Below are 21,740 nucleotides of genomic sequence, written 5' to 3' on the forward strand. Positions count from 1 at the left end.
GCCCACATTATTAATTCATTCCACGCTCCTATCTTCATCTCTTCCACCCATGTATCAAATTTCGCTAATACCAGATTCTTGGTATATCCGTGATAAAATGTATCAGGATAAACTGGGCCCCCACTTGACGCGTATCGGCCAAGTTCTACTCCGAGCCACTGGACCACGTAATGACAAGAATTAGGTGAAGCTAGGTTTAGGGTCGCACCACTTGTTACAACTTGGCCGCCTTCCTACCTGTGGTGCCCCGTATATCGATAATCTCCGTTTTCTAAAGTCGCGGCTCTGGCGTCCAGCTTACCCATATCATTGCATTATTGGAAAAGCTCAGGAACTCGGTATCATGGGCCGGCGTCGGCCATGTGTTGGCAATGATTGGCAATAGACGCCAGTATGTTCTGGGCAACAGGCCTGCGAAATCAGTCAGTATTAGTCTCATAGCAGACTGATAAGAGCGAAGACAGTTCAACCCCCAATTTTCCAGGCATGTCGCGCAACTCCTCCTCGATTCCTGCTCATCCTTCTCCAAACTCCCGTTCTCCTCCGGTTTCTCGTTGTTCACCTATACCGTCTACTCATTCGTCAGGGCACGATGCTAAAAGATCTTCTTCAGATAACTATCCCTCTGCTACGTCTGCCTATGATCCTCCTCGTCATACCCTTGCGAATTCTATAACAAGATGCCACCCGATATCCGAACTCGTTGACGCAATGCAGGCTTCGACGCTTACCCATCTGCAAGCACACTCAACGTATCAGGCCTACATGCTTCCACAGCCGCCTCCGCGCCTTCCACGGGTCTCTCCTCCTCAAAATCTCTATAATCCTCCTGCCACAAATTTCCCATATATCCAATATCCGGAGGATCACATACCCATTCACTCGTCGCCGAATTTTCAACCTCCTCATACTGTGCGGTCTTCCGTTACTGCTCATCGATCAGAAGACTCAAACTATCAGAACCATTCGGTCCATCAACTGCCACTTCATGCCCCTCAAGGGCAAGCATCGGCCTTTGAAACCGTGAGTAACCTTCTGGATTTTGGGACGGTCCTAACTATGCCCCCACCAGCATTCACATTATGCTCGTTACCAGAGTCAGGGCATGTTTAGTGGATCTCACAATTTATCTTTCTCGGACAATACATTTATCGACAACAGTGCCACGTCTGACAATTGTAATGGCTGTCTACATCAAATTTCTATTGCATCCATGCTCACTGTTATGTCTTTCAGTCATGAAGGAGTTCCTGCCCCATACGATTATCGGAGCGGAATTCGACTCTTCCGCCCGCCATCCTCCTCCACGATGTCACCCCGGAACCCGGCTCGTGATCATAGAACGATGCAAAACCTTCATTGTTCAATGCAACGACAAAGAGAAAATGCGCTGGGTCGTTGGCGCCGCTGGAGTTGGAAAGTCGGCAATCATGCAGATTGTCGCTGAAGACCCCCCTGATGGCGTCGTCTTGGGCGCATCTGTTTTCCTTTCCGTCAATGGACGCCAGGATGGAACGAAAATCTGCATGACCATTGCTTACCAACTTGCAGCCAAGTGTGAACCCTATCGTCACTTTATCCGGCAAGAAATCAGCCGTGATCCATCTCTCCTTCAAAAATCTATGCCGGCGCAGTTTCAAAAGTTTATTGTTGACCCATTCATCCGCCAACGCCTATTTAATCCTTCACATCGATTGCTGATCATCATTGACGGCCTTGACGAGTGCGACAATCCCCTCACCCAGCGAGAGCTCCTTGGGTTGATTTCTCATTTCTGCATCAAATACCCTACCTGTCCCGTCGTGTGGTTTATTGCCAGTCGCCCGGAGCCTCACATTACTTCGTTTTTTGACGACGTGAGGGTCGCAGAGGTGTACACAAAGGAAGAAGTTACGGTAGATTCAGACGAAGCCTCCGAGGATGTTCAGCGGTATCTCCGCGATGAGCTGAAAGAGATCAAACTCGGATACTCGACACTCAGGCGCAAGCGGGAGTGGCCCTCCGAACTTGAATTCACCAAAATCGCCGCAGCTGCAGGTGGACTATTTGCGTACGCTTCGACTATCGTTCGATATATTGGCGACCCTCTCTACCGAGACCCTGCTACTCAGCTCCGTCGTGCACTCAAAGACATTGATGCTGCTACCATAGATGACGCGTCTGGAAGGGACCATCCAATGGCCCAGCTTGATGTGTTGTACCAGAGGATCCTCTCCAACATTCCGGCCGATACTATGATTAACACCCGAAAACTGCTACTCGTATACTCAGGATACGGTCGGCATGGGTGTAATTTTCGCTCGCAATGTAATAGACTGGGATTGACCGAAGATATAGCCTATGGTGCTGTTCGTCATCTATACGCCGTTGCGAAGGTCCCCGAACCTAACGAAGCCGACTATAAAGATTTCGAATATTTCCACAAATCATTTCCTGACTTCCTATTGGACTTCAAGCGATCTCAATTTTCTAACGACGTGGAAGATGAGGCTGATCAACTCCTGGCTCAAGCTTCGTTCAGGATTATCGAACAGGTTCCAAATGACTTCGATAGTATAGACGCTGGTCAAGTTTTTGCCCACTATCCCTATGGTTATCTGAGAGGGTTTCCGGGTTTTTGCAACAACATTTCACTATCTTGGCCTGGGGATGAGCATAATCAAACCACTGATGATTATCTACGTTTCGAGTTGTATCTCGAGTCAATGGGCGACACGAGTCTCCGATTTGGGTTTGGTAGGATACCCTATTGGACCATATTCTACTTTCATGTTTTGATGACACGTTTCACTGAACTTGGCCCTCGATTTCCAATTTACGAGTTGCGAGACTCAGCCTTCGTAAGTATCTCCAGGTTCTATATTTCGTTTACGATGCTGAAATCTCCCCTCAGGATGAGTTTCGTCCTGAACTCACGGCGCTTGGAAAATTGAAGCAGGTGCCTCTCTGGACATTAGATTACGCCGCGATCTGTGGAAAGATTGATTTTGAGTTTATGAGCCCTACTGGAGTGGATGTCAAGTTTTCTGATCCCTGGAGTCCATCTTGTAAAGTGAGTGTTAATTTTCAATCATTGAGTTCTCTGAGTCTGAGCCTAGTGTGCAGCACCCAAAGGTGAACATGGATGGTTTACAGTGGCGAGTCTGGTCAACATATTTTGAAAGATTTTTCGTTCTTCCTGTAAACCACCCAGCACTTACCGATATTCCCCGATTCAATATTCGAGCTGGTAAGACTTCTCACAGGGAAGCCATAGATTTTAGGAGTCACGCCTACCTTGATGATTGCTTCCCCTGCTTCCAACGATTTGCCCTTCATTTTATCAACAATCCAGATCAACTTGCCACTGTTTTTGTTGACTCGACTGAAATGTGTTACGTAGAGTTGACATTCGTTGACCCGGACGATGGCATGTCGAAGTGGAGATACAGGTTTTTACACTCTGGCCCTCCGTCATCTGTCAATTGATGTGTAGTGTACCCGTTGGCCTATCTCTGTCATAACTGGTTCCAGTCGTAATTCATATCTCCGGAAATCGTAGTTATCAGAGTGGAAATCGCTCCACTTGCCTTCTGTGCACAATAGTTTAGGGGCAGCGAGCGGGTCTGAAGTCCGGCCGAGCCACATTCTTCTTTTATTCAGGGTAATTGCATAGGTGATAACATCAATGGTTGCACCCGATCGTTCCACTTCAAGTTGCGGTGATCTCACCGCCTAGGATCCGGAGGCCCTTAGAGCCCTCGATCTCTTATTCCCCAAACCATAAATATATAAATGCTTTACCCTCGATTAGCTACTATATCAATCGTATCCGGCCACAACGAGAGTGATTTTCTATAGCTTCCAGGTCTAAAATCTCCTCTTATCCGGCCCTCTACCACCAGGAGACTAATCACAATTATATCCTGAATTTCAGTCGCCTCATCATTGAGCGTCAAAGATGCGGGAAAGCTTTTGAGCCCTCCATCAATCACCCTTCGCTTCGACCTTTCATACGTAGCAATAAGATTTTCGGGATCATAGTCATTGTAAAGCTTAAGCGGTGTTTCAGTTCGGATTCCACGAAGTATAAGAAAATCAATCACATTTAGCTGTTGGGCCTTATTCTTCCTCCAAAAATAGCGCCTTCCGTTGTTATTGAATGTCATAGGACTGAATTTTAAATATATCAGTATGCCTCCCCTATTACAGTAAACCAGTCACTTACAATGAACCAAGGATGCTGTAGCCTGATATCCAGTCCGTGATATTCTGCCGTGTTCCACCTCTAAGTGTGATCTTATCCCGACCACAGATATTCTTCGTCTCGATAAATGCCATCGGTGTATCAGAATCCGCACGATAAACCGACGTTTTCAGAGACGAGAGAGTTTCATCAGGTACGACTTTGTACAATATCCCTCCACCTCTACGTCGTATTAGCTCCGTTCCCTTTATATTGTCCCTGCTAAAGAGCATGACAAGGGGATCAGGGTTGACTAGAGTTACTTGGGAGTCCATGAGCCGGGCGAGTTTTTGCTTCTTGATAAGTTGGGGGATGAACGGGCTTTTTATCCTATTGGTATTCTCAGGAACAACGTTCCAGAATTTGCCATCGTCGTTTGAAGCGAGTAATCTTTGTATCAATCTATGCGTATTGCTCTGTCTATCAGAGCAAGACAATCTTGGCGTGATATCTTCCTTAGAAGCCCGAGTCACCTTCCCTTTGGCAGTGGAAAAAATAGCTTTGTTCGTAGCCGAAATACACCATCTAGTGGCCGCCAATTTTTAGTTGCACACAGGAAGAGGTATGTCAATTGAAGTTCCTTGTGTCCGAATTAATTTACTACAATGACTCTTAGGAACACTGGGGATATCTTGCAGATGACCATCCATGTGTATTATAACCAGGACGGATGAATAATGGCAATCCTAGGCAGTAATAAAGGAAGCCTAATATTAATTCGGTTCCGAGTAATAAAAAGTTTCTGTATCAGAATTTTGCAAGTTCTTTGAATAGGTCTTTGATTACGATGGATGTCATTAGCTTCAGATCAGTTTTCACATCAACATCATTGACGTCTTTAGATTTGACCTGACACTTTAGTTTTGACGTGGACCTTTATCTTTGACAGTATTGGGATTGTGAATGCTTCAACATTCCGACTGTTCGACTTCATACTTCCTATTTTGGGTTGTTTCTTTTTCTGATCTTTATATTCTATTTTTACCGTTCTACATTTCTTCTTATCCCAAGTCTTTCCGAAATTCGTTTTACAACTATATAGTTTTCGCTTCAATACTGTACAGTTTATATCTCGGCCGTTTTGCCGACATACTTATACGATGTAACTTTAAATTCGTACCTCAGTGATCAACGTTCTTTCAGAATCACTGAGGTAAGTAGTTTACATTCTATACTATACCTTTTACTTATGTCGCGTAGCTACTTTTATCTTAGGTAAATATAAAAGAGTGATCAACGTTCTTTCAGAATCACTGAGCTACTTTTATCTTAGGTTATGGGCCCCGAGCTCAACTAAAACCCCACAAACCATACATTACTACAGACAACCACCTTATCTTACACGTCGCAATGGCTACAAACACAGGGGGTAGCGCCCCACCCATATTTGCTGATACTGCGAAATTTGATGGCACAAACTGGGTGTCATGGAGTGGAATGATTCGTATTGCTGCAGAGTTGCGAGGAGTATTTGGCTACCTCGATGGTTCAATTATCAACCCAGCTATCACCCCTCCTACTATACCAGCTGGACCAGCTGCGACTCCATCCCCGCCGACCATTACTATTACTCCACCATCTTCAACCACAGAGACACCATGGGAGTCTACTACTCCACACGCCCCCGAATGGAAAGTGCGTAACGCCTGGGCCAAAGGTCTTCTCATCTACAATACCACCGATCCCGTTGGTCTTGGTATATCCATTGGGGGAACCGCAGCCGATGCCTGGAAGTCATACATCGACAACTACGAGGTGGCTTCCGAGATCGCTCTCCTTAATGCTGAAATGGAATTGAGGAACATAACATATAGTGATGGACAAAACTTTACCGAGTTCATTTCACGTATCAGAACCAAATGGTCCAATGCAAATGCTCTTGGAGCGAGTATAGACGACAAATCCTTCCGTACCATCATCTTGAATGCACTTCCTCGTTCTTGGGACTCCATTGTCGCCACTTTATACACCACCAAGACCTCTCGGGACGCTATAAGTCAACTCCTGACCCATTGGGCTCGTATCAGCAGAGACCGTGTCACTACATCGCAGACAACCTCAGCACTTCAGGCTACCACCCAATCTGGCAATCGCGACCGTCAGCGCTCCCAAAATAGCCAACTCGTCTGTACCAATCAAAATTGCAACCGGCGAGGACATACAATTGAATTTTGTTACTGGCCGGGTGGAGGAAAAGCTGGTCAGTTCCCACCAGGCTTTGGAAGACGTGGAGGAGCTAGGGGAAATGCCAATAACACTGCGACCGGGGGGTATCAGACATCAGCGAACGCAACTACCACAACCGAGAACGGCGAGAAGAAGGAAGAAAAGGTCTTCGCCCTTGCTGCTATTACGGACGAACCTGAAGATGTTAAGGTACCACCCGAAACCCCCATACATCCCAGCACTCCTAACACCTCTCCAATCCCTAGTGTCTCTAATTCCTTACGCGTTGACGCTAGTAACGGACAAGGGGAGCTGGACGTTGGCATTAGGATTACGTCGAGTACATCTGAAACTACCTCACCAAATGATATGATTACTTTGCTCGACTCTGGAGCGAGCGATCATTGCTTCGTGAATAGAAACTCCTTTTCTACATACAACTCGATAATTCCCCCTCGCCAGGGAAATTCTGCAGGAAAGGGATCGACGTTTAGGATTAACGGAGCTGGAGATGCCGAGTTACACACATCACTGAATGGCGTACCGACGAAGATCATGTTCGCGGGCGCATTACACACCCCAGATCTGAGGAGCAACCTCATTTCAGTTTCTAAACTAGTTTCAAGGGGGGCATCGGTTAATTTCGAGGGGAATAGAGCCGTTGTTCGTAATGGTGCTGGAAATGTGGCGATTGTGGCAGTCAAGGAGAATGGCCTGTATGTCATACCGTCAAACAATGTATATGCAAACGCAGTCCAATCGAAAAGGAAGGGCGTACCGTTAGAAATATGGCACCGGCGTTTAGGCCACATTAATGTCGAGGTGGTGAAGAGGATGCTGAAAGATAATCTCGTGGATGGATTGAACGTCACTGGAGCGATGGAGATGGAGAGCCTTTGCGAGGACTGCATCTTCGGTAAACATACTGCTCATCCCTACAACAACCCTTCACCACCCGAGAGCGAAGTACTACAACGAGTATATATCGACATATGGGGACCATCCCCAGTCCAGTCAGCTGGGGGAGCTAAGTATTTTATGCTTGTCATGGACGGCGCCACATCCTATAGGAAAATATACTTCCTCACCACTAAGTCTGCTGAGATGACGTTGACGGCGTTCAAGGAATACCACAGGGAGGCAGAGAGACAAACGGGCAAGAAGTTGAAGGAGGTGCGAGCGGACATGGGAAGAGAGTGGCACAACGAATTGTGGAGTACGTACGTAAAAGAGAACGGCATCGTTCTCAACTTCACCACCCCCTACGCACACCAACAGAATGGGAAGGCAGAACGATCCATGCGTACGCTGCTGGACATGGCACGTACTATGCTAGCGGATTCTGGTCTACCCCAGAAGTACTGGGCTGACGCTGTCCAAACCGCCGCATATGTGAGGAACCTCACTCCTACTGCGAACGACCTCACTGTTATCCCCGCTCAACGCTGGTCTGGTCAACGACAGGACGTCTCTCACCTCAGACCTTTCGGTTCAACTGCTTATGCGCACATACCCACTGAGATTAGTCCTTCGAAATTGTCTCCTCGTTCATCCAAGCTTACACTGGTTGGATACTATGGACATACAGGTTATAAGCTACTCGATCGTACCACCGGCGCTGCCTACAAGTCGAGGGATGTCATCTTTGAAGAGACACGTCCACACTTCTCAACCGACCCTTCCCCATCCTTCCAAGTTGACGAATCTCATGCCTCAAACCCTTCGAGCGCATTTGCGCCACGCCCAAAGCCTATTACCACCCTACATGACCATTCCACAATCACGCCACAACCCGTCGACGACGAACCTGCTGCTGTGGCGGAAGGTGTTGTCTCGCCGGAGTTACCTCTTGCTTTGAGGAGGGGACGCCGAGAGATAAAGCCGTCCCAACGCATGAGGGACACTCTGGAGTACTTGGGGCGTCCAGTAGCCCATGTTGCGGCATTATCAGAGGACCTTCTCGTGCCGAAGACCTACTGTGAAGCTATGAAGAAACCAGAGTTGTGGCTTGATCCGATGTTGAAGGAGCTGCAGGTCATGAAGGACAAAGAGGTTTTCCGGCTAGTATCTCGTCCTGTCGACAAGAATGTAGTCAGGTCGAGGTGGGTTTTTGCCAACAAATACGATGAGGCGGGTGACGTTGTTAGCCAGAAGGCTCGTTTAGTCGCTAAGGGCTTCACACAGGTCCTGGGGGAGGACTATGACGAGACATATGCATCGGTGGCACGTTTGGAATCTGTCCGACTCGTGTGCGCTATTGCTGCAGCGCGGGGCCTCCGTCTGTGGCAGGTGGATTTTGTGTCGGCTTTCCTGAATAGTGAGAACTCGTACGAGGTTTACATGGAGCAGCCGCCTGGTTTTGAGGAGGGGGGAGATAACGTCTGGTTACTCCTCAAAACATTGTATGGCACTATGCAAGGCGCACACGACTGGGCGCAAACGCTCGACCGAACCTACGCAGGACACGGTTACTATACGTCCTTAGCCGACCCACAGATACGATCAAGGGTTGAAGACGATGAACTAACTCTGACTTCAACTTGGACAGACGATGTACTCGGCGCTTCATCTACAATGGAGGGTGAGGTTAAGGCGAAGGATGAATTGGGAAAGAGCTATGAGATCAAGGACTTGGGGACGGCAAGGTTTATATTGGGGATGAAAATTGAGAGAGGGGAAGATGGCAGTGTCAGGATATCACAACGGGCTTATTGCGAACGAACTATTGAACGTTTCAAACTTTCCGACTTGAAACCTCGTTCGACTCCCCTACCCACAGGTACAATACTCTCAATTGAAGACTCGCCGACGTCCGATGAGGAAAAGGCTGACATGGCGAACGTTCCGTACAGGGAAGTACTTGGTTCTCTGATGTGGCTCCAAGTCGCTACACGCCCAGACCTTTCCTTCGCTGTCAACCTATTATCCCGTTTTGCGAATAATCCCGGCCGCGCTCATTGGGATGCGATGAAGCATACTATGGCTTATGTCAAAGCAACGATGGACTATGGCATCACTTACCATCATGGAACAAGCATTCAGCCTTTGGGTTTCGTCGATGCAGACTTTGCGGGTGACACGGATGCTCGACGCTCAACTGAAGGACATGTTTTCTTTGTGGCGGGGGGACCTGTGTCTTGGGCAAGCAAGCGTCAAGATACTGTCGCCCTATCGACTGTTGAGGCTGAGTATATGGCTTTTAGCCGTGCTGTCCAACAGGCTGTTTGGCTGACGACTTTTATGGGAGAGGTGGGATTGCCTCGAGAGGAACCTATCTTGATCTATGCCGACAATAATGGAGCCATTGCCAATACGCTAAACTTCAAAAACCACCGACGCACGAAACACATTGACATCCGGTATCATTTTGTTAAAGAAAAGACGGCGAATGGAGAAGTTGTTTTCGAGTATATTCCTTCGTCGGAGAACTTAGCCGATATTTTTACCAAGCCACTTGCTCGCGACGCTGTCATACGATGCTGTGATGGTATGGGTCTTCGGAGTGTCGAAGCAGGGGGAGTATTGGGATTGTGAATGCTTCAACATTCCGACTGTTCGACTTCATACTTCCTATTTTGGGTTGTTTCTTTTTCTGATCTTTATATTCTATTTTTACCGTTCTACATTTCTTCTTATCCCAAGTCTTTCCGAAATTCGTTTTACAACTATATAGTTTTCGCTTCAATACTGTACAGTTTATATCTCGGCCGTTTTGCCGACATACTTATACGATGTAACTTTAAATTCGTACCTCAGTGATCAACGTTCTTTCAGAATCACTGAGGTAAGTAGTTTACATTCTATACTATACCTTTTACTTATGTCGCGTAGCTACTTTTATCTTAGGTAAATATAAAAGAGTGATCAACGTTCTTTCAGAATCACTGAGCTACTTTTATCTTAGACAGTGATACATTTAGGTGATCTTTGTGCCCTTTGGCACCTTTGTGAACTTTCGTCGGGCCTTGGTTCAATCCAACTTATTGAACGCTCGAAGCTTCGGTGAAACTTCGGGTCGCCACTTACTAAGCTATTTTGGTCCAATCAAAACGCTCAGAACCGAGGGCTAAGACCAGGACCTATCTTTGCGTTCGGGCAAGGGGGGGGTGTAGGATATAAATCTAGAATACATGTATTGGGCATTGACAAGGCAATCAGATTTAGAATCAGCTGTAACATCAGTGTCATGTGGTGGCCTTGTAAGTAGACGCCCAGTGTATTCTGGGCGACCCTGCGAAAGCAAAAGGAGTGTTGCCTCGTGGCAGACTGATCATGAATCATGATGATGATAGCTGTTCACACTTGCCACTCACCGACCTGCCCGTTGTCTCGCACAACTCCTGTTTCCCCAACGTACCTACCATCACCCTCCCACTATGAATACTATCCCGGACCCCACAATCTTTCACCCCATTCACTCACCCCAAAATTCACCACCTCTTGATGCTGCACAACCTTTTGTGAGTTGCCTATTTAGACTTTGAGGTGTACCTAACAACGCCCGTATGATCTCGATCAGCATTCACACTACACTCGTTACCAGAGTCAAGGCATGTTTAGTGGATCTCACAATCTGGCTTTCTCGGATACCACATTTATCGACAACAGCACCACCTCCAACAACTGTAAGGACTGTCCGTAATTAAACATCCATTTTCACTATGCTCATTGTTATCCGTATCAGTCATGAAGGAGTTTCTACAGCACACGATAATCGGAGCTGAGTTTGATTCTTCAGACCGTGATCCGCCCCCACGCTGTCATCCCGGAACCCGGCTTGCAATTGTAGAAAGATGCAAGATCTTCATTGTACAGTGCAACGGTCAAGAAAAGATCCGCTGGGTTGTTGGCGCCGCTGGAGTTGGAAAGTCGGCCATCATGCAGATCGTCGCTGAGGAACCCCTTGATGACGTGATCTTGGGCGCATCAGTCTTCCTTTCCGTCAATGGACGCAAAGACGGAACGAAAGTTATCATGACCATTGCCTACCAACTTGCTGTCAAGTGTGAGCCTTATCGTCAGCTCATTGAGAAGGAGATCAGCCGCGATCCTTCTCTCCTTCGAAAATCGTTATCTGCGCAGTTCCAAAGGTTTATTGTTGGCCCGTTCATTCACCAGCATCTATTCGATCCTTCACATCGAATTCTCATCATTATTGATGGTCTCGACGAGTGCGACAGCCCCCGCACGCAACAAGAACTCCTCGGATTGATCTCGCGTTTCTGTATCTCATACCCTACATCTCCCGTCGTGTGGTTTATTGCCAGTCGCCCGGAACCTCACATTACATCGTTCTTCGACGACGAGAGGACCGTACCAGCGTATTCCAAGGAGGAAATCAAGATAGATTCGGATGAGGCATGTGAAGACGTTCAACGATATCTCCGCGATGAGCTGAAGGAGATTAAGCTCACATATCCTACACTTAGACGCAAACGGGAGTGGCCCTCCGAGCTAGAGTTCACGAAAATTGCCACCGCTGCGGGTGGCCTATTTGCGTATGCTTCGACAGTGGTCCGGTATATCGGTGTCCCTCAATACCGAAACCCAGCTATTCGGCTCTGTCATGTACTCGAAGCCATTCACGCTGGTCCCAAAGATGATGATGAGCCAACAAGGGATCACCCAATGGCCCAGCTTTATGCACTCTATCAGAGAATTCTCTCTAACATTCCTGCTGATGTCATGATCGACACCAGAAAACTACTACTCATCTACACCGACGGTGTTTGGCGTCAGGATAATTTTCGAACATTATCTAATAGACTGGGGTTGAGTGAAGACGTCGCTTATAGTGCCGTTTGTTATCTACACGCTGTTGCAAAGGTCCCCACGCCTGATGAAGCTGACGATGGATGTTTCGAATATCTCCACAAATCGTTTGCCGACTTCCTATTAGATTTTAAATGTTCTGGATTTTCCCATAATATTGGAGATGAAGTTGAGCAACTTCAGGCTCAAGCTTCGTTCAGAATCGCCGAACAGGTTCAAATTCCAGAGAATTTCGACAATATGGCCAGTGGTAAAGGTATCAAGTGCTACGATTATGGTTACCTGAAAGGCGATCATGGTTCTTGCGAAAACATTTCTCTATCTTGGCCTGGCGACGAGAGATTTCTGACCGGTGACGATCAGCTACGGGTCTACTTATACCAAGAAACGATGAGCGATATGTGCCGTCAATTTGTACGTTCTAGGAGGTTCTATCGGAGCCTGTCCTGCTTTCAGGGTTTGGCGACACGTTTCGCTGAACTTGACTCCGAATTTCCAATTTACGAGTTACGAGACTCTATATTTGTAAGTTTCCTAGGCTCTATCCTACCTGAGATGCTAAAACCATCCATCAGGAAGAGTTTCGTTCTGAACTTACGGACCATGGTAAAATTACGCAGGCGCCACTGCGAACATTAGATTATGAGGCAATCTGTGGAATAATTGATGTCCGGGTTATGAGCTGTATTGGAATTGATGCCACTGGGCATTCTGATTCCTGGAATCCGGTCTGCAAGGTGAGGTTTGGTTTTCAAATTTCGAAGTAATTGATTCTTAGCCTATGTAGTGGCATTCCAGAAGCATTTTGAAAGATGGGGATGGTTCGTCGGAGCGGCAAGGCTGGAAGACTTCTTTCGAGAGATCTTCCAGTGACCAATGTACCGATATTCCTCGGTTCAATATGCAGACCTGTAAATCTTCTCACTGGGCGTTACGTATGTATGGCGAATTCGGCAAATTTAAGTGCCTAAACTGCTCGCGGCGCTTGGCCCTTCATTTTGTTAATAACCCGGATCAACTTGCTACTGTTTTTGTTGACTCGACTGAGATGTGTTATGTAGAACTATCGTTTGTTGACCCGGATGATGGTATGTCGGAGTGGAGATATCGATTTGTACATTCTGGCCCTCCGTCACGTAGTATGAATTAATGCTGTACCCGTTATCCTAGTAATAGAACCCCGTTTACTCGTCTACGGCCACATTTTGGCTCTAGATCGCATCAACACAGGACTTATTCTGCTTTTGATTCAAAAATCCAATCGATCTTGGTTCTTGACAAAAACGTAGAATGCAGGGTCGACTACCATATGGTAATTCCCGATAAACGCCCAGAGCAACAGCCTCATGGCTACAGCTAGACTTATCAAGGGTCGGGCAACTCAGCTCCTGCCAATTCCTTCATACACATGGCGGATAACTCCTCTGCAATTCGCCCGTCTCATCCTTCTCGGTGCTATCTGCCCGATTCTGACTCTCCCAATGCTCCGGTCTCTGGTTCAAGTTCACCTTTACCTTCCTCTGAGCATCAGTTTCCTTTGTCTGGTCAACATGCGGCGAGCCACCCCTCAGAGACTTACCTCTCTCCTCCTTCCACTGGTGCTCATCAACACCCATCAACGCCGTCAAGCGCTTTCCTTCATCCCGCTACAAACTCCATGGCGGAATACATCCCCTCTCATCCTTTCCTAAATTCCCAACCCCCGTATGGAATACAGCCTTCCACATCTATCCATCAGCTAGAACACTCGATGTATTCCTACTCGTTTCCTCCACCACCTGAGCATCTGGCACAGCTTCCGTTTCCTCAGGGCCCCTATCATCGCCTTCCCAATACGAATATCCCATATCCCATTCCCATTCCCATGCTGCAAAACTCTCAACTTATTTATCCTGTGCAGCCTTTCGCCGCTATTCGTCAATCAGGAGACTTAGTCAACGAGAACTGTGACTCAGTTCATCCACTTCAGGGGCAAGTGTCAAATCAACAGGGACAAACCGTGAGTTTTCCTCCCGGGCCTGTGAATTGGCTTTTAAAACTGATACCTATACCTCGGACAGTACTATGGCAATGGCATGTTCAAGAATTCCCAGAATTTCACTGTATCGAACAGCACATTTATCGACAACAGCATCACCAACGACAATTGTAAGTTTTTTCCATATAGCTTGTCCATGGCATCTATACTTTTCGTTATTCCGTTAGTCATGAAAGAATTTCTGCAACATACGATAATCGGAGCTGAATACGACTCTTCCGCCCGTCATCCACCTCCTCGATGTCACCCTGGAACCAGGCTCGCTATCATAGAACGTTGCAAGAACTTCGTTGTCCAGTGCGACGGCAAGGAAAAGACGCGTTGGGTTGTTGGCCCTGCTGGAGTCGGAAAGTCGGCAATCATGCAGATGGTTGCCGAGGAAATCCCTGCCGATGCATCTATCTTCCTTTCTGTCAACGGACGCCAAGACGGAACGAAAACTTTTACGACTATCGCTTATCAGCTCGCAGCCAAGTTTGAACCATATCGTCAGCTCATCCGGAACGAGACAAGCCGTGATCCATCTCTTTTGCAAAAATCGTTACCCGTGCAGTTCCAAAAGTTTATTGTCGACCCGTTTATTCGCAAACCTCTATTCGACTCTTCACATCGATTCCTCATCATCATCGATGGACTCGACGAGTGTGACAATCCCCTCACACAAGTGGAGCTTCTTGAGCTTATTTCGGAATTCTGCATCAAATACCCTGCCTCTCCCATCGTATGGCTTATCGCCAGTCGTCCTGAGCCTCACATCACTTCATTTTTTGAAGATGACAGCATTACACCGTCATATACCAAAGAGGAAATTGAGATCGACTCGGATGAAGCATGCGAAGATGTGCAACGGTATCTCCGAAATAAGTTGAACAAGATCAAAATTAAATACCCTGCGCTCAAACACAAGCGGGAATGGCCCTCCGAATTCGAATTCACGAGAATTGCTACAGCGGCGGGTGGGCTATTTGCGTACGCTGCGACAGTGGTCCGATATATTGGGGATCCTCACTACCGAAATCCAGCCGCTCAGCTCCGCCACGTACTCGAAGCCATTCGCGCTGGTCCAGATGATGATGAGTCAGGAAGGGATCACCCGATGGCTCAGCTTGATGCTTTGTACCAAAGGATCCTCTCCAATATTCCGGCTGATGTCATGGTTGATACTCGAAAACTCCTACTTATATACTCCGACTATGGTTGGCCTCGTGAAAACTTTCGCTGGCAATGTAATCGTCTGGGATTGAGTGAAGATACCGCTTATGGTGCTGTTTGTCATCTGCACGCCGTGCTGAAGGTTCCTACACCCGACGAAGCTGATAAAGAAGATCTCGAATATTTCCACAAATCGTTTGCTGATTTTACACTCAACTTCAAACGATCCGGATTTTCTCGTAACGTCATGGATGATTTCGACCAACTCCAGGCTCGGACTTCGTTCAGAATTGTCAAGGAGGTTCCCGATGACATGGAGAGTACATCCAGTGGGGAAGGTATTCGGTGTTCTGACTTTGGTTATCTGAGAGATGGCCCTGGTTTTTGTGATAATGTTTCACTTTCTTGGCCTGGTGATGAGCGGTACCAAACCACTGATGATGAGAAGGTAAAACTCAAGTTGTACCGAGATACAATGAGTGATATGTGCCACCAATTTGGACCGTCTAGTAAATTCTATCGGAGTATGGGAGCTTTTTATATCTTGACGACACGTTTCACTTCACTTGCCACCGGGTTTCCTTTTGATCAGATTCGGAACTCCGCGTTTGTAAGTGTCTCCACTAACCTCGTTCCGTCTAGGTGTACTGAAGTTGCTCATCAGGAACAGTTTCGTCCTCGCCTCACGGATCTCGGGAAATTAACGCAGGTGCCACTCCAGACATTAGACTTTGCTGCGATCTGTGGAAGAATTGATTTTCGGTTTATGAGTCCTATTGGAGTGGATACTGATCCATGGAATCCGTCGTGTAATGTGAGTTATTCATTTTTAGTTGTTCAGTTCACTGAATCAAAGCCTAATTAGCACGCAAAGAATGAAAAAGAAGATGTAGAGGGTTCGGAGGAGAGGCGAGGCTGGGCGACTGATTTCGAGAGATCTTTGAGTGACTCTGGAGGTGACGCACCGCATAGCGATATTCCCCGGTTCAGTATCAAAGCTGGTAAAGATTCCCACTGGAAAGCAACTAGTGGTGCGGGCGACTATGAGTGTCTATCGTGTTTGCAACGCTTGGCCTGGCATTTCATTGATAATCCGGACCAACTTGCCACTGTGTTTGTCGACTCTACTGAGATGTGTTATGTGGAATTGTCGTCTGTCGACCCAGATGATGGTGTCTCGGAGTGGAGATACCGATTTTTTCATTCCGGGCCTCCGTCGTGTTTTCAAGTTGATGCATAGTCACTGTAGCCCGTAAACTTAGTACTAGGACTTGATGATAATCAGTTCAGGTTATAATTCATAGTACATGAGACGTCGCATCTTTTGTCTTCTATGGACGACTTTTCGTTATCAACTTGATTGAATTGCCTATGTTTGCTTCACCTATATGCAACTTGATACTGAACTAACGCCGAATGATTATGTTGTGTCCCGCAACCGTGCCCCTAATATCGATAAATCAATAGGGGTCAAAGGCGAATATGAGCATAAATACCACTGGCAATACGGCGACGTGAATCTTGATTGTGGCCGCATAGTTTCGGGGAGTAACAAGCGGTTAGGTGGCTCATATCCTCTACAATTCGCTCGTCTCACCCTTCTCGTCGCTCTTCTCTCTTCTCCCGCTCATTGGCTCTGGGATCCCCTCGACTTTTCACCTCCACTATCTGACCGAGTTCGCCAGAGACAACAACTTGAAATGGAGGAAAGCATCAGAAGTGCCGTCACTAGCCAATATGTCTGTCTCTTCTGCATCATGATAAACACTATCTATATATTCGGCGAACCAGAAAAGTGAGCAACCTTGCAGCAAGTAGCATGAAAGGCAAGAAATCTAGACGAAGGGACAGGAAGGTTTCGGGGTCCTCAGTTGAGAAGGTGACATATTCGTATATGCGCAAGGGAAGTGGTCTTCGGCCGAGAGACTTGACTTGATAGCAATTTTTCACGTTCTTTTAGGAATAGGTGCCCAATGAGCGCGTGGTTCGGAGAATGTGATACCTGCACTTACTGTGACCTCAAAGTAGCCAGCCGATCAAACGCGTCATGAACATCTTTCTGCATGGTCATAACATTCGATAGTGAATGAACGTTTTCCACATTGAAAGCGCTGATATCATAGTGGAATCGTTTGCGGAGTGCTAGTATGAAAGCAGAATAATCTAGCTGGGGCAAAGGGGGCATTAGGTCTTCAATACGATGCAAAGAAATACAAAACATGACGTACCTTCTTATTCGCGTCTTCTTTAGTCTCTACATTAAAAATGTTGCTTCCGGAATGATATGAGCACACTCTACGGAGCCCATGGGTGTCTCTTCGCCAAATGCGAGAATGACATCTTCGGGAGCATCGAGGTGGAAAGTCCTCGTTACGACACAAGGGGTCATGATAGTCGTCGGAAAGATGCTGCACCAGTATGATGTAATATGTAATCCCGTGTCGGCGATATCATAATGTTCTTTTCCCCTCTTTTGTTTTGCTTTCTTTTGTTTTCTTTTGTATTTTCCATGGTATTTCACTTCGTATCTATATGGCAAGCGAGGCATAATTCATCACAATAGGTCAGGAATAGCCAACCTCATTCAAGGAAAGCACTCGCCAATTTATTATCTCAACTCCAGCAACGGTGCGCCACAATCTTTTTTGTTCAAGGGTCGCCCTACCGCTTAGCCGATTGACCGAAATCTGAATTTCTGCGATCACTCTATGTTCCTCGACCTCCCACAAATCAAGCCTTGATGCGCTTATTATTCGTTTCACTTTGACTCCGAGACATTCAAGGCCTGCAGCGCTCAGGTAACTCCCAATTTCATGGAGATAGCAAGCTCGTTATATCTTAGGTGAGTCTCTGATCTGTCATTAGCCAACGATCCCTCAGAAAATCTTATCAAACTTCTCTCTCAATACCGATATCGATGAATCGATATTCGCAGGGCAGACTTGCAAATGATGACATGATTTGAAGGCTTTATTTCCATTCTTCATTAGAAGCTCATTGCCAAGACGGCTAGCTTCAAGAACACGAGGATCAGCATGGTAAGCGTCATCGAGGAGGATCATGTTATTTTACCTTCACTGCGTCACAAGAGAAAACTCCTTCTAAGTGTAAAGCATGGGAGAGCAATCTGACTCATGCCCCACATTGATCAAAAGCTTCACTCCGCTGTCTTAGGAGGTGACAAAGAGAGAATGATTGAGTCGGTTCAGAAGTTGCGCTTCCAACTGGAGAGATTATGGCCCAGGTGTTCGAAGAGCGATGAAAATGCGTCGGCTCCAGTAAAGGCATAGCGTCCTTTCGTAGAATTGATCTAGTAGTGCCAACACCCATTGAGATATTGAGAGGTAGTCAACGTCTAGAACGCACGAGATCAGCGCCCGACGTGTACTTTTGGCGGGCTAACGTTAAACCAAGAGTCGTGTTTACTTCTGATCATACATTCTTCCCGCTAGTCCGATTTCCCCAAATGCTAATATTCGATTCGTTGACGGTAGATTGAGGGTTACACTGGAGGCTTTGTTACGATTATCGGAACGCCAATACAGATAATTTCAATGCATAGAGCGGCATTTTCAGAGCTAACATGACAGTTCTTGGCCATGAACTAGTCGATCTGCCACAATCCTGTCATTCTAGGCGGAAAGTCATGGAAGCTAATGAAACTTGTTACCGAAGCTGGGAGTGACATAAATAACTTCACGCCTTTGTTCCCACGAATAGCACACCCTGCCAAGCACAACCCGTGCACTCGGAACAGACTCCGACAATGACGCTTTGTCCGCGATCTTTGGAGGAACTTTGAGCTTAGTATGACCCGCGCAATACCGGCTACCTATGACCGTTTCGTGGGTTCTGAATCTGGGGGAGCCCTTCAGTTCATTAATTTCCTGTCAGGAGTAGGACGTATGTGGCTGTGATAGTATTGTGATGGCTTAAAGGTGAGCCATTAATAAATTTCACTAAGCTTTCTTCTAAACTTCGACGCTAGTAATCCCCAGCAGGAAACCCACGAGAGTCTTAAACGAGGCCTACGACACTGACTTTGGAGCTTCGGAACTCAAAGTACATCACTTCCCTCTCATGCGTTGGCGGCGCAGACTAGAGTTCGAATACGTTTTATCATGGTCAACTGACGATGATGGATGAAAGTTTCAATACTGATCAATGTCGTCGGTGGGCTTCTTGTTGGCGGAGTTAGATCGTGACTATCGCATTCCAACAGTCGGACAAAACGGTCTATTCTGGGTGAGTTGAAATTTTGGGATCAGTTCGAATTGGCTTATTGTCCGGTTGTCTTATAAGGACAAAGGATCGCAAAAAAGTCATCCCCATTTCAATTCTTTTCGAATCTCGTCCTCTTCAATAGCTACCTTCATGCGGCTTGCAGCTGGTTTCTTGCTTGCTTCCTTTCTCTTTTCTGGATTTTCCAATGGATGTCCCGTTAGCTCAACGCTCAGTAACTCGGTGGATGATGTTGACGATCGCGTTTTCGTAACGATGCCTACTGCGGCTCTCAGACCCGCGTCAGGCTGCTTTCCTGGGTTCAATTTCAAGATGCCCGAAAGCCCTCCCGCGTCCTTAACTGGCTGGTGGTGTGACTGGGACACCGAATATGCATTTGTTGGTTTTAGCTATGAGGTTTCCGCATGTGAGTATTAATATTGTATTGTCCGAACATCATACTGGCACTCGGACGCTGCCAAGCAATATGTTTTTTGACGTTTGCTTTTAGGCCAGAGTCTTCACACGCTGAAAACTGAATTCATGGATATCAGACAGCGGTTTCACGGGCGCTATGTACGAATTTACGGAACTTGTGATCGGAAAGGTTTCAAGTATGTTCATCACCGTTGACGAGGAATAACGCACTTACCATCTGACCATCTCAGTGATGATGTGATTAATGCAGCATGGCACGCTGGGATCGGTGTACACGCACTCATTTGGGTGAGCGCCACAAACAGTAATCCGAGTTTAGAAAAATATTAATGCGTCTGGCGGGCTAGTTCGGATTCGACGGAGACAATAAATGGAAAGGCCGACGCGACGCTTTGTTCTCGACGTTACATTCGAACCCATATGCCAAATTTGTCGTCCGTGTGGTCCAATTCGGTTCTGAACCTTTGTTTGATGGCGTCTTGAGCTCGAGCTCCTTAGCAAAAGAAGTGTGGCGTGCAAAATCCGAACTTGCCAAACTTCAAATTCCAGTAACTGTCAGCGATATGGCTTATTCATACCAAAAGGTCAATATTGTTATTATTATAGAAATCGGGGACTGACATTAAAGCTTTAGGATCGCGCTTCGAGCCATGTTATAGATGCCATCGACATTATTGATGCCCATATTCTGCCCTTTTTCTCTCGGGATGCTTCGACAGGTAAAGTGATCGAGTGGCGGAGGGTCCCTGTATAGCTTAAGTTGTTCTAGCAAAAAAATCCTGGCCACTCGTCCAACAAGATCTAAACTGGTTTTTGAATAACGGTCAAGGAAAGAAGATATACCTTAGCCAGGTGAGCATCGACTCCGCAGGACCCAGAATTCAAGATGCTAAAAAGATCAAAGAACGGATGGCCGTCAAAATCATACCCTGGAGTAGAACCAAACAGTGACAAGGCGGTAGCCAATGTACAAAATGAAAAGGTAAAGAATCAAGTCTTCTGTGGGAACCCGATTGATCGGCTCATCTGTTGTATTCTCAGGACTACTTCAATCTTCTTGATGCTCATTGCTCACATTTCAAATCAGCGCCCGGAGGAGGAATAGGTTGGTTTGCGCATATATACTCTGATAATCAGGAACCGGGTTATGGAATCTATGATACCAAAGGAAGACTCAAATTCCCTTTTAGTCCCCGTGTTACTTGTTAACTTATTTCTATCTGCTTGTCATTTCTTCCCACCTTTTCCCTTATATCTCAGGATGTTTTCGTGGTGTGGTATCTTCGCATCTTCCTGAAATATTATACCCCTGGAAAGCTTCGATGACTTAGAAGTGTTGCCTCGTGTTTATGATAATATAAGCGGGCTGGAGAAATGATCGAGGTGACTGGAAAGTTCCTCAGCTTCCGATATCCGCCCGGCTTAAGTTGGACGTTTGTCATATATAGCAAATAATGCGAACAGAATTTCGATTGACAGTACAAACTTATAATGAGTAGAGCTAGTGGTAGCTTTTCACAGCTGACAAGTTCCTGGTGATTTTCTTGACTCTGTTCGTTATCATACAAGTCTCGAATTCTACCGGTATATCGGTATTTAATATACCATATGCAAAAGTAAGAATAGAACAACTTCTCATTATAAACTCTGTCCTTAACTGTCATTCTCATACCGATCTATCGGAGTGGATTCCCAAATTACCCTCGCTGACAGCTCCGAGTCGGTAGA

At 46.5% G+C, this 21,740-nt stretch overlaps 6 protein-coding genes across 6 annotated transcripts; 5 read left to right on the forward strand and 1 right to left on the reverse strand.

Annotated features, from left to right (window-relative positions):
- Window positions 1-988: 988 nt before the first annotated feature.
- AGABI2DRAFT_141651 (hypothetical protein) lies at window positions 989-3,161 on the forward strand (the record flags this gene model as incomplete). Its single annotated transcript, XM_006458930.1, has 5 exons — window positions 989-1,023; window positions 1,162-1,178; window positions 1,237-2,840; window positions 2,894-3,052; window positions 3,099-3,161. The coding sequence occupies 5 exons, from the start codon at window positions 989-991 to the stop codon at window positions 3,159-3,161; spliced, it is 1,878 nt and encodes a 625-aa protein (XP_006458993.1).
- A 609-nt stretch (window positions 3,162-3,770) lies between these two features.
- On the reverse strand, window positions 3,771-4,508 carry AGABI2DRAFT_191082 (hypothetical protein). The gene is made up of 3 exons (XM_006458931.1): window positions 4,208-4,508; window positions 4,086-4,152; window positions 3,771-4,034 (listed from the first exon to the last, which is right to left on the reverse strand). The coding sequence occupies exons 1-3, from the start codon at window positions 4,498-4,500 to the stop codon at window positions 3,780-3,782; spliced, it is 615 nt and encodes a 204-aa protein (XP_006458994.1). The 5' UTR covers window positions 4,501-4,508; the 3' UTR covers window positions 3,771-3,779.
- A 1,067-nt stretch (window positions 4,509-5,575) lies between these two features.
- AGABI2DRAFT_66096 (hypothetical protein) lies at window positions 5,576-5,962 on the forward strand (the record flags this gene model as incomplete). Its single annotated transcript, XM_006458932.1, has 1 exon — window positions 5,576-5,962. A coding segment is annotated over one exon (387 nt), but the record flags the coding sequence as incomplete, so codon positions are not given.
- Window positions 5,963-14,370: 8,408 nt separating this feature from the next.
- On the forward strand, window positions 14,371-15,333 carry AGABI2DRAFT_65891 (hypothetical protein; the record flags this gene model as incomplete). Its single annotated transcript, XM_006458933.1, has 1 exon — window positions 14,371-15,333. A coding segment is annotated over one exon (963 nt), but the record flags the coding sequence as incomplete, so codon positions are not given.
- A 1,408-nt stretch (window positions 15,334-16,741) lies between these two features.
- On the forward strand, window positions 16,742-17,152 carry AGABI2DRAFT_115960 (hypothetical protein; the record flags this gene model as incomplete). The annotated part of the gene is made up of 1 exon (XM_006458934.1): window positions 16,742-17,152. The coding sequence occupies one exon, from the start codon at window positions 16,742-16,744 to the stop codon at window positions 17,150-17,152; it is 411 nt and encodes a 136-aa protein (XP_006458997.1).
- Window positions 17,153-19,677: 2,525 nt separating this feature from the next.
- AGABI2DRAFT_191083 (B-(1-6) glucan synthase) lies at window positions 19,678-21,339 on the forward strand. The gene is made up of 8 exons (XM_006458935.1): window positions 19,678-20,001; window positions 20,086-20,188; window positions 20,243-20,300; window positions 20,360-20,596; window positions 20,647-20,731; window positions 20,782-20,864; window positions 20,917-20,994; window positions 21,054-21,339. Exons 1-8 carry the CDS (start codon window positions 19,728-19,730, stop codon window positions 21,219-21,221), a joined length of 1,086 nt encoding a protein of 361 aa, XP_006458998.1. The 5' UTR covers window positions 19,678-19,727; the 3' UTR covers window positions 21,222-21,339.
- The last annotated feature ends 401 nt before the right edge of the window (window positions 21,340-21,740 follow it).

This window comes from Agaricus bisporus (assembly GCF_000300575.1).
Source record: "Agaricus bisporus var. bisporus H97 unplaced genomic scaffold AGABI2scaffold_3, whole genome shotgun sequence".
Taxonomy (NCBI): Eukaryota; Fungi; Basidiomycota; class Agaricomycetes; order Agaricales; family Agaricaceae; genus Agaricus; species Agaricus bisporus.

What these genes read in the sequence shown, in the direction of transcription:
- AGABI2DRAFT_191082 (XM_006458931.1), bottom strand. Translation starts at nt 4,500, where the DNA reads ATGGACTCCCAAGTAACTCTAGTCAACCCTGATCCCCTTGTCATGCTC. An exon ending in TACAGCATCCTTGGTTCATT is followed by an intron (nt 4,153 to 4,207) that starts GTAAGTGACTGG and finishes TTTAAAATTCAG; the next exon opens with TCCTATGACATTCAATAACA. An exon ending in ATAAGGCCCAACAGCTAAAT is followed by an intron (nt 4,035 to 4,085) that starts GTGATTGATTTT and finishes ACACCGCTTAAG; the next exon opens with CTTTACAATGACTATGATCC.
- AGABI2DRAFT_191083 (XM_006458935.1), top strand. Translation starts at nt 19,728, where the DNA reads ATGCGGCTTGCAGCTGGTTTCTTGCTTGCTTCCTTTCTCTTTTCTGGA. An exon ending in TGGCTTATTCATACCAAAAG is followed by an intron (nt 20,597 to 20,646) that starts GTCAATATTGTT and finishes TTAAAGCTTTAG; the next exon opens with GATCGCGCTTCGAGCCATGT. An exon ending in AGAAGATATACCTTAGCCAG is followed by an intron (nt 20,865 to 20,916) that starts GTGAGCATCGAC and finishes AAAAGATCAAAG; the next exon opens with AACGGATGGCCGTCAAAATC.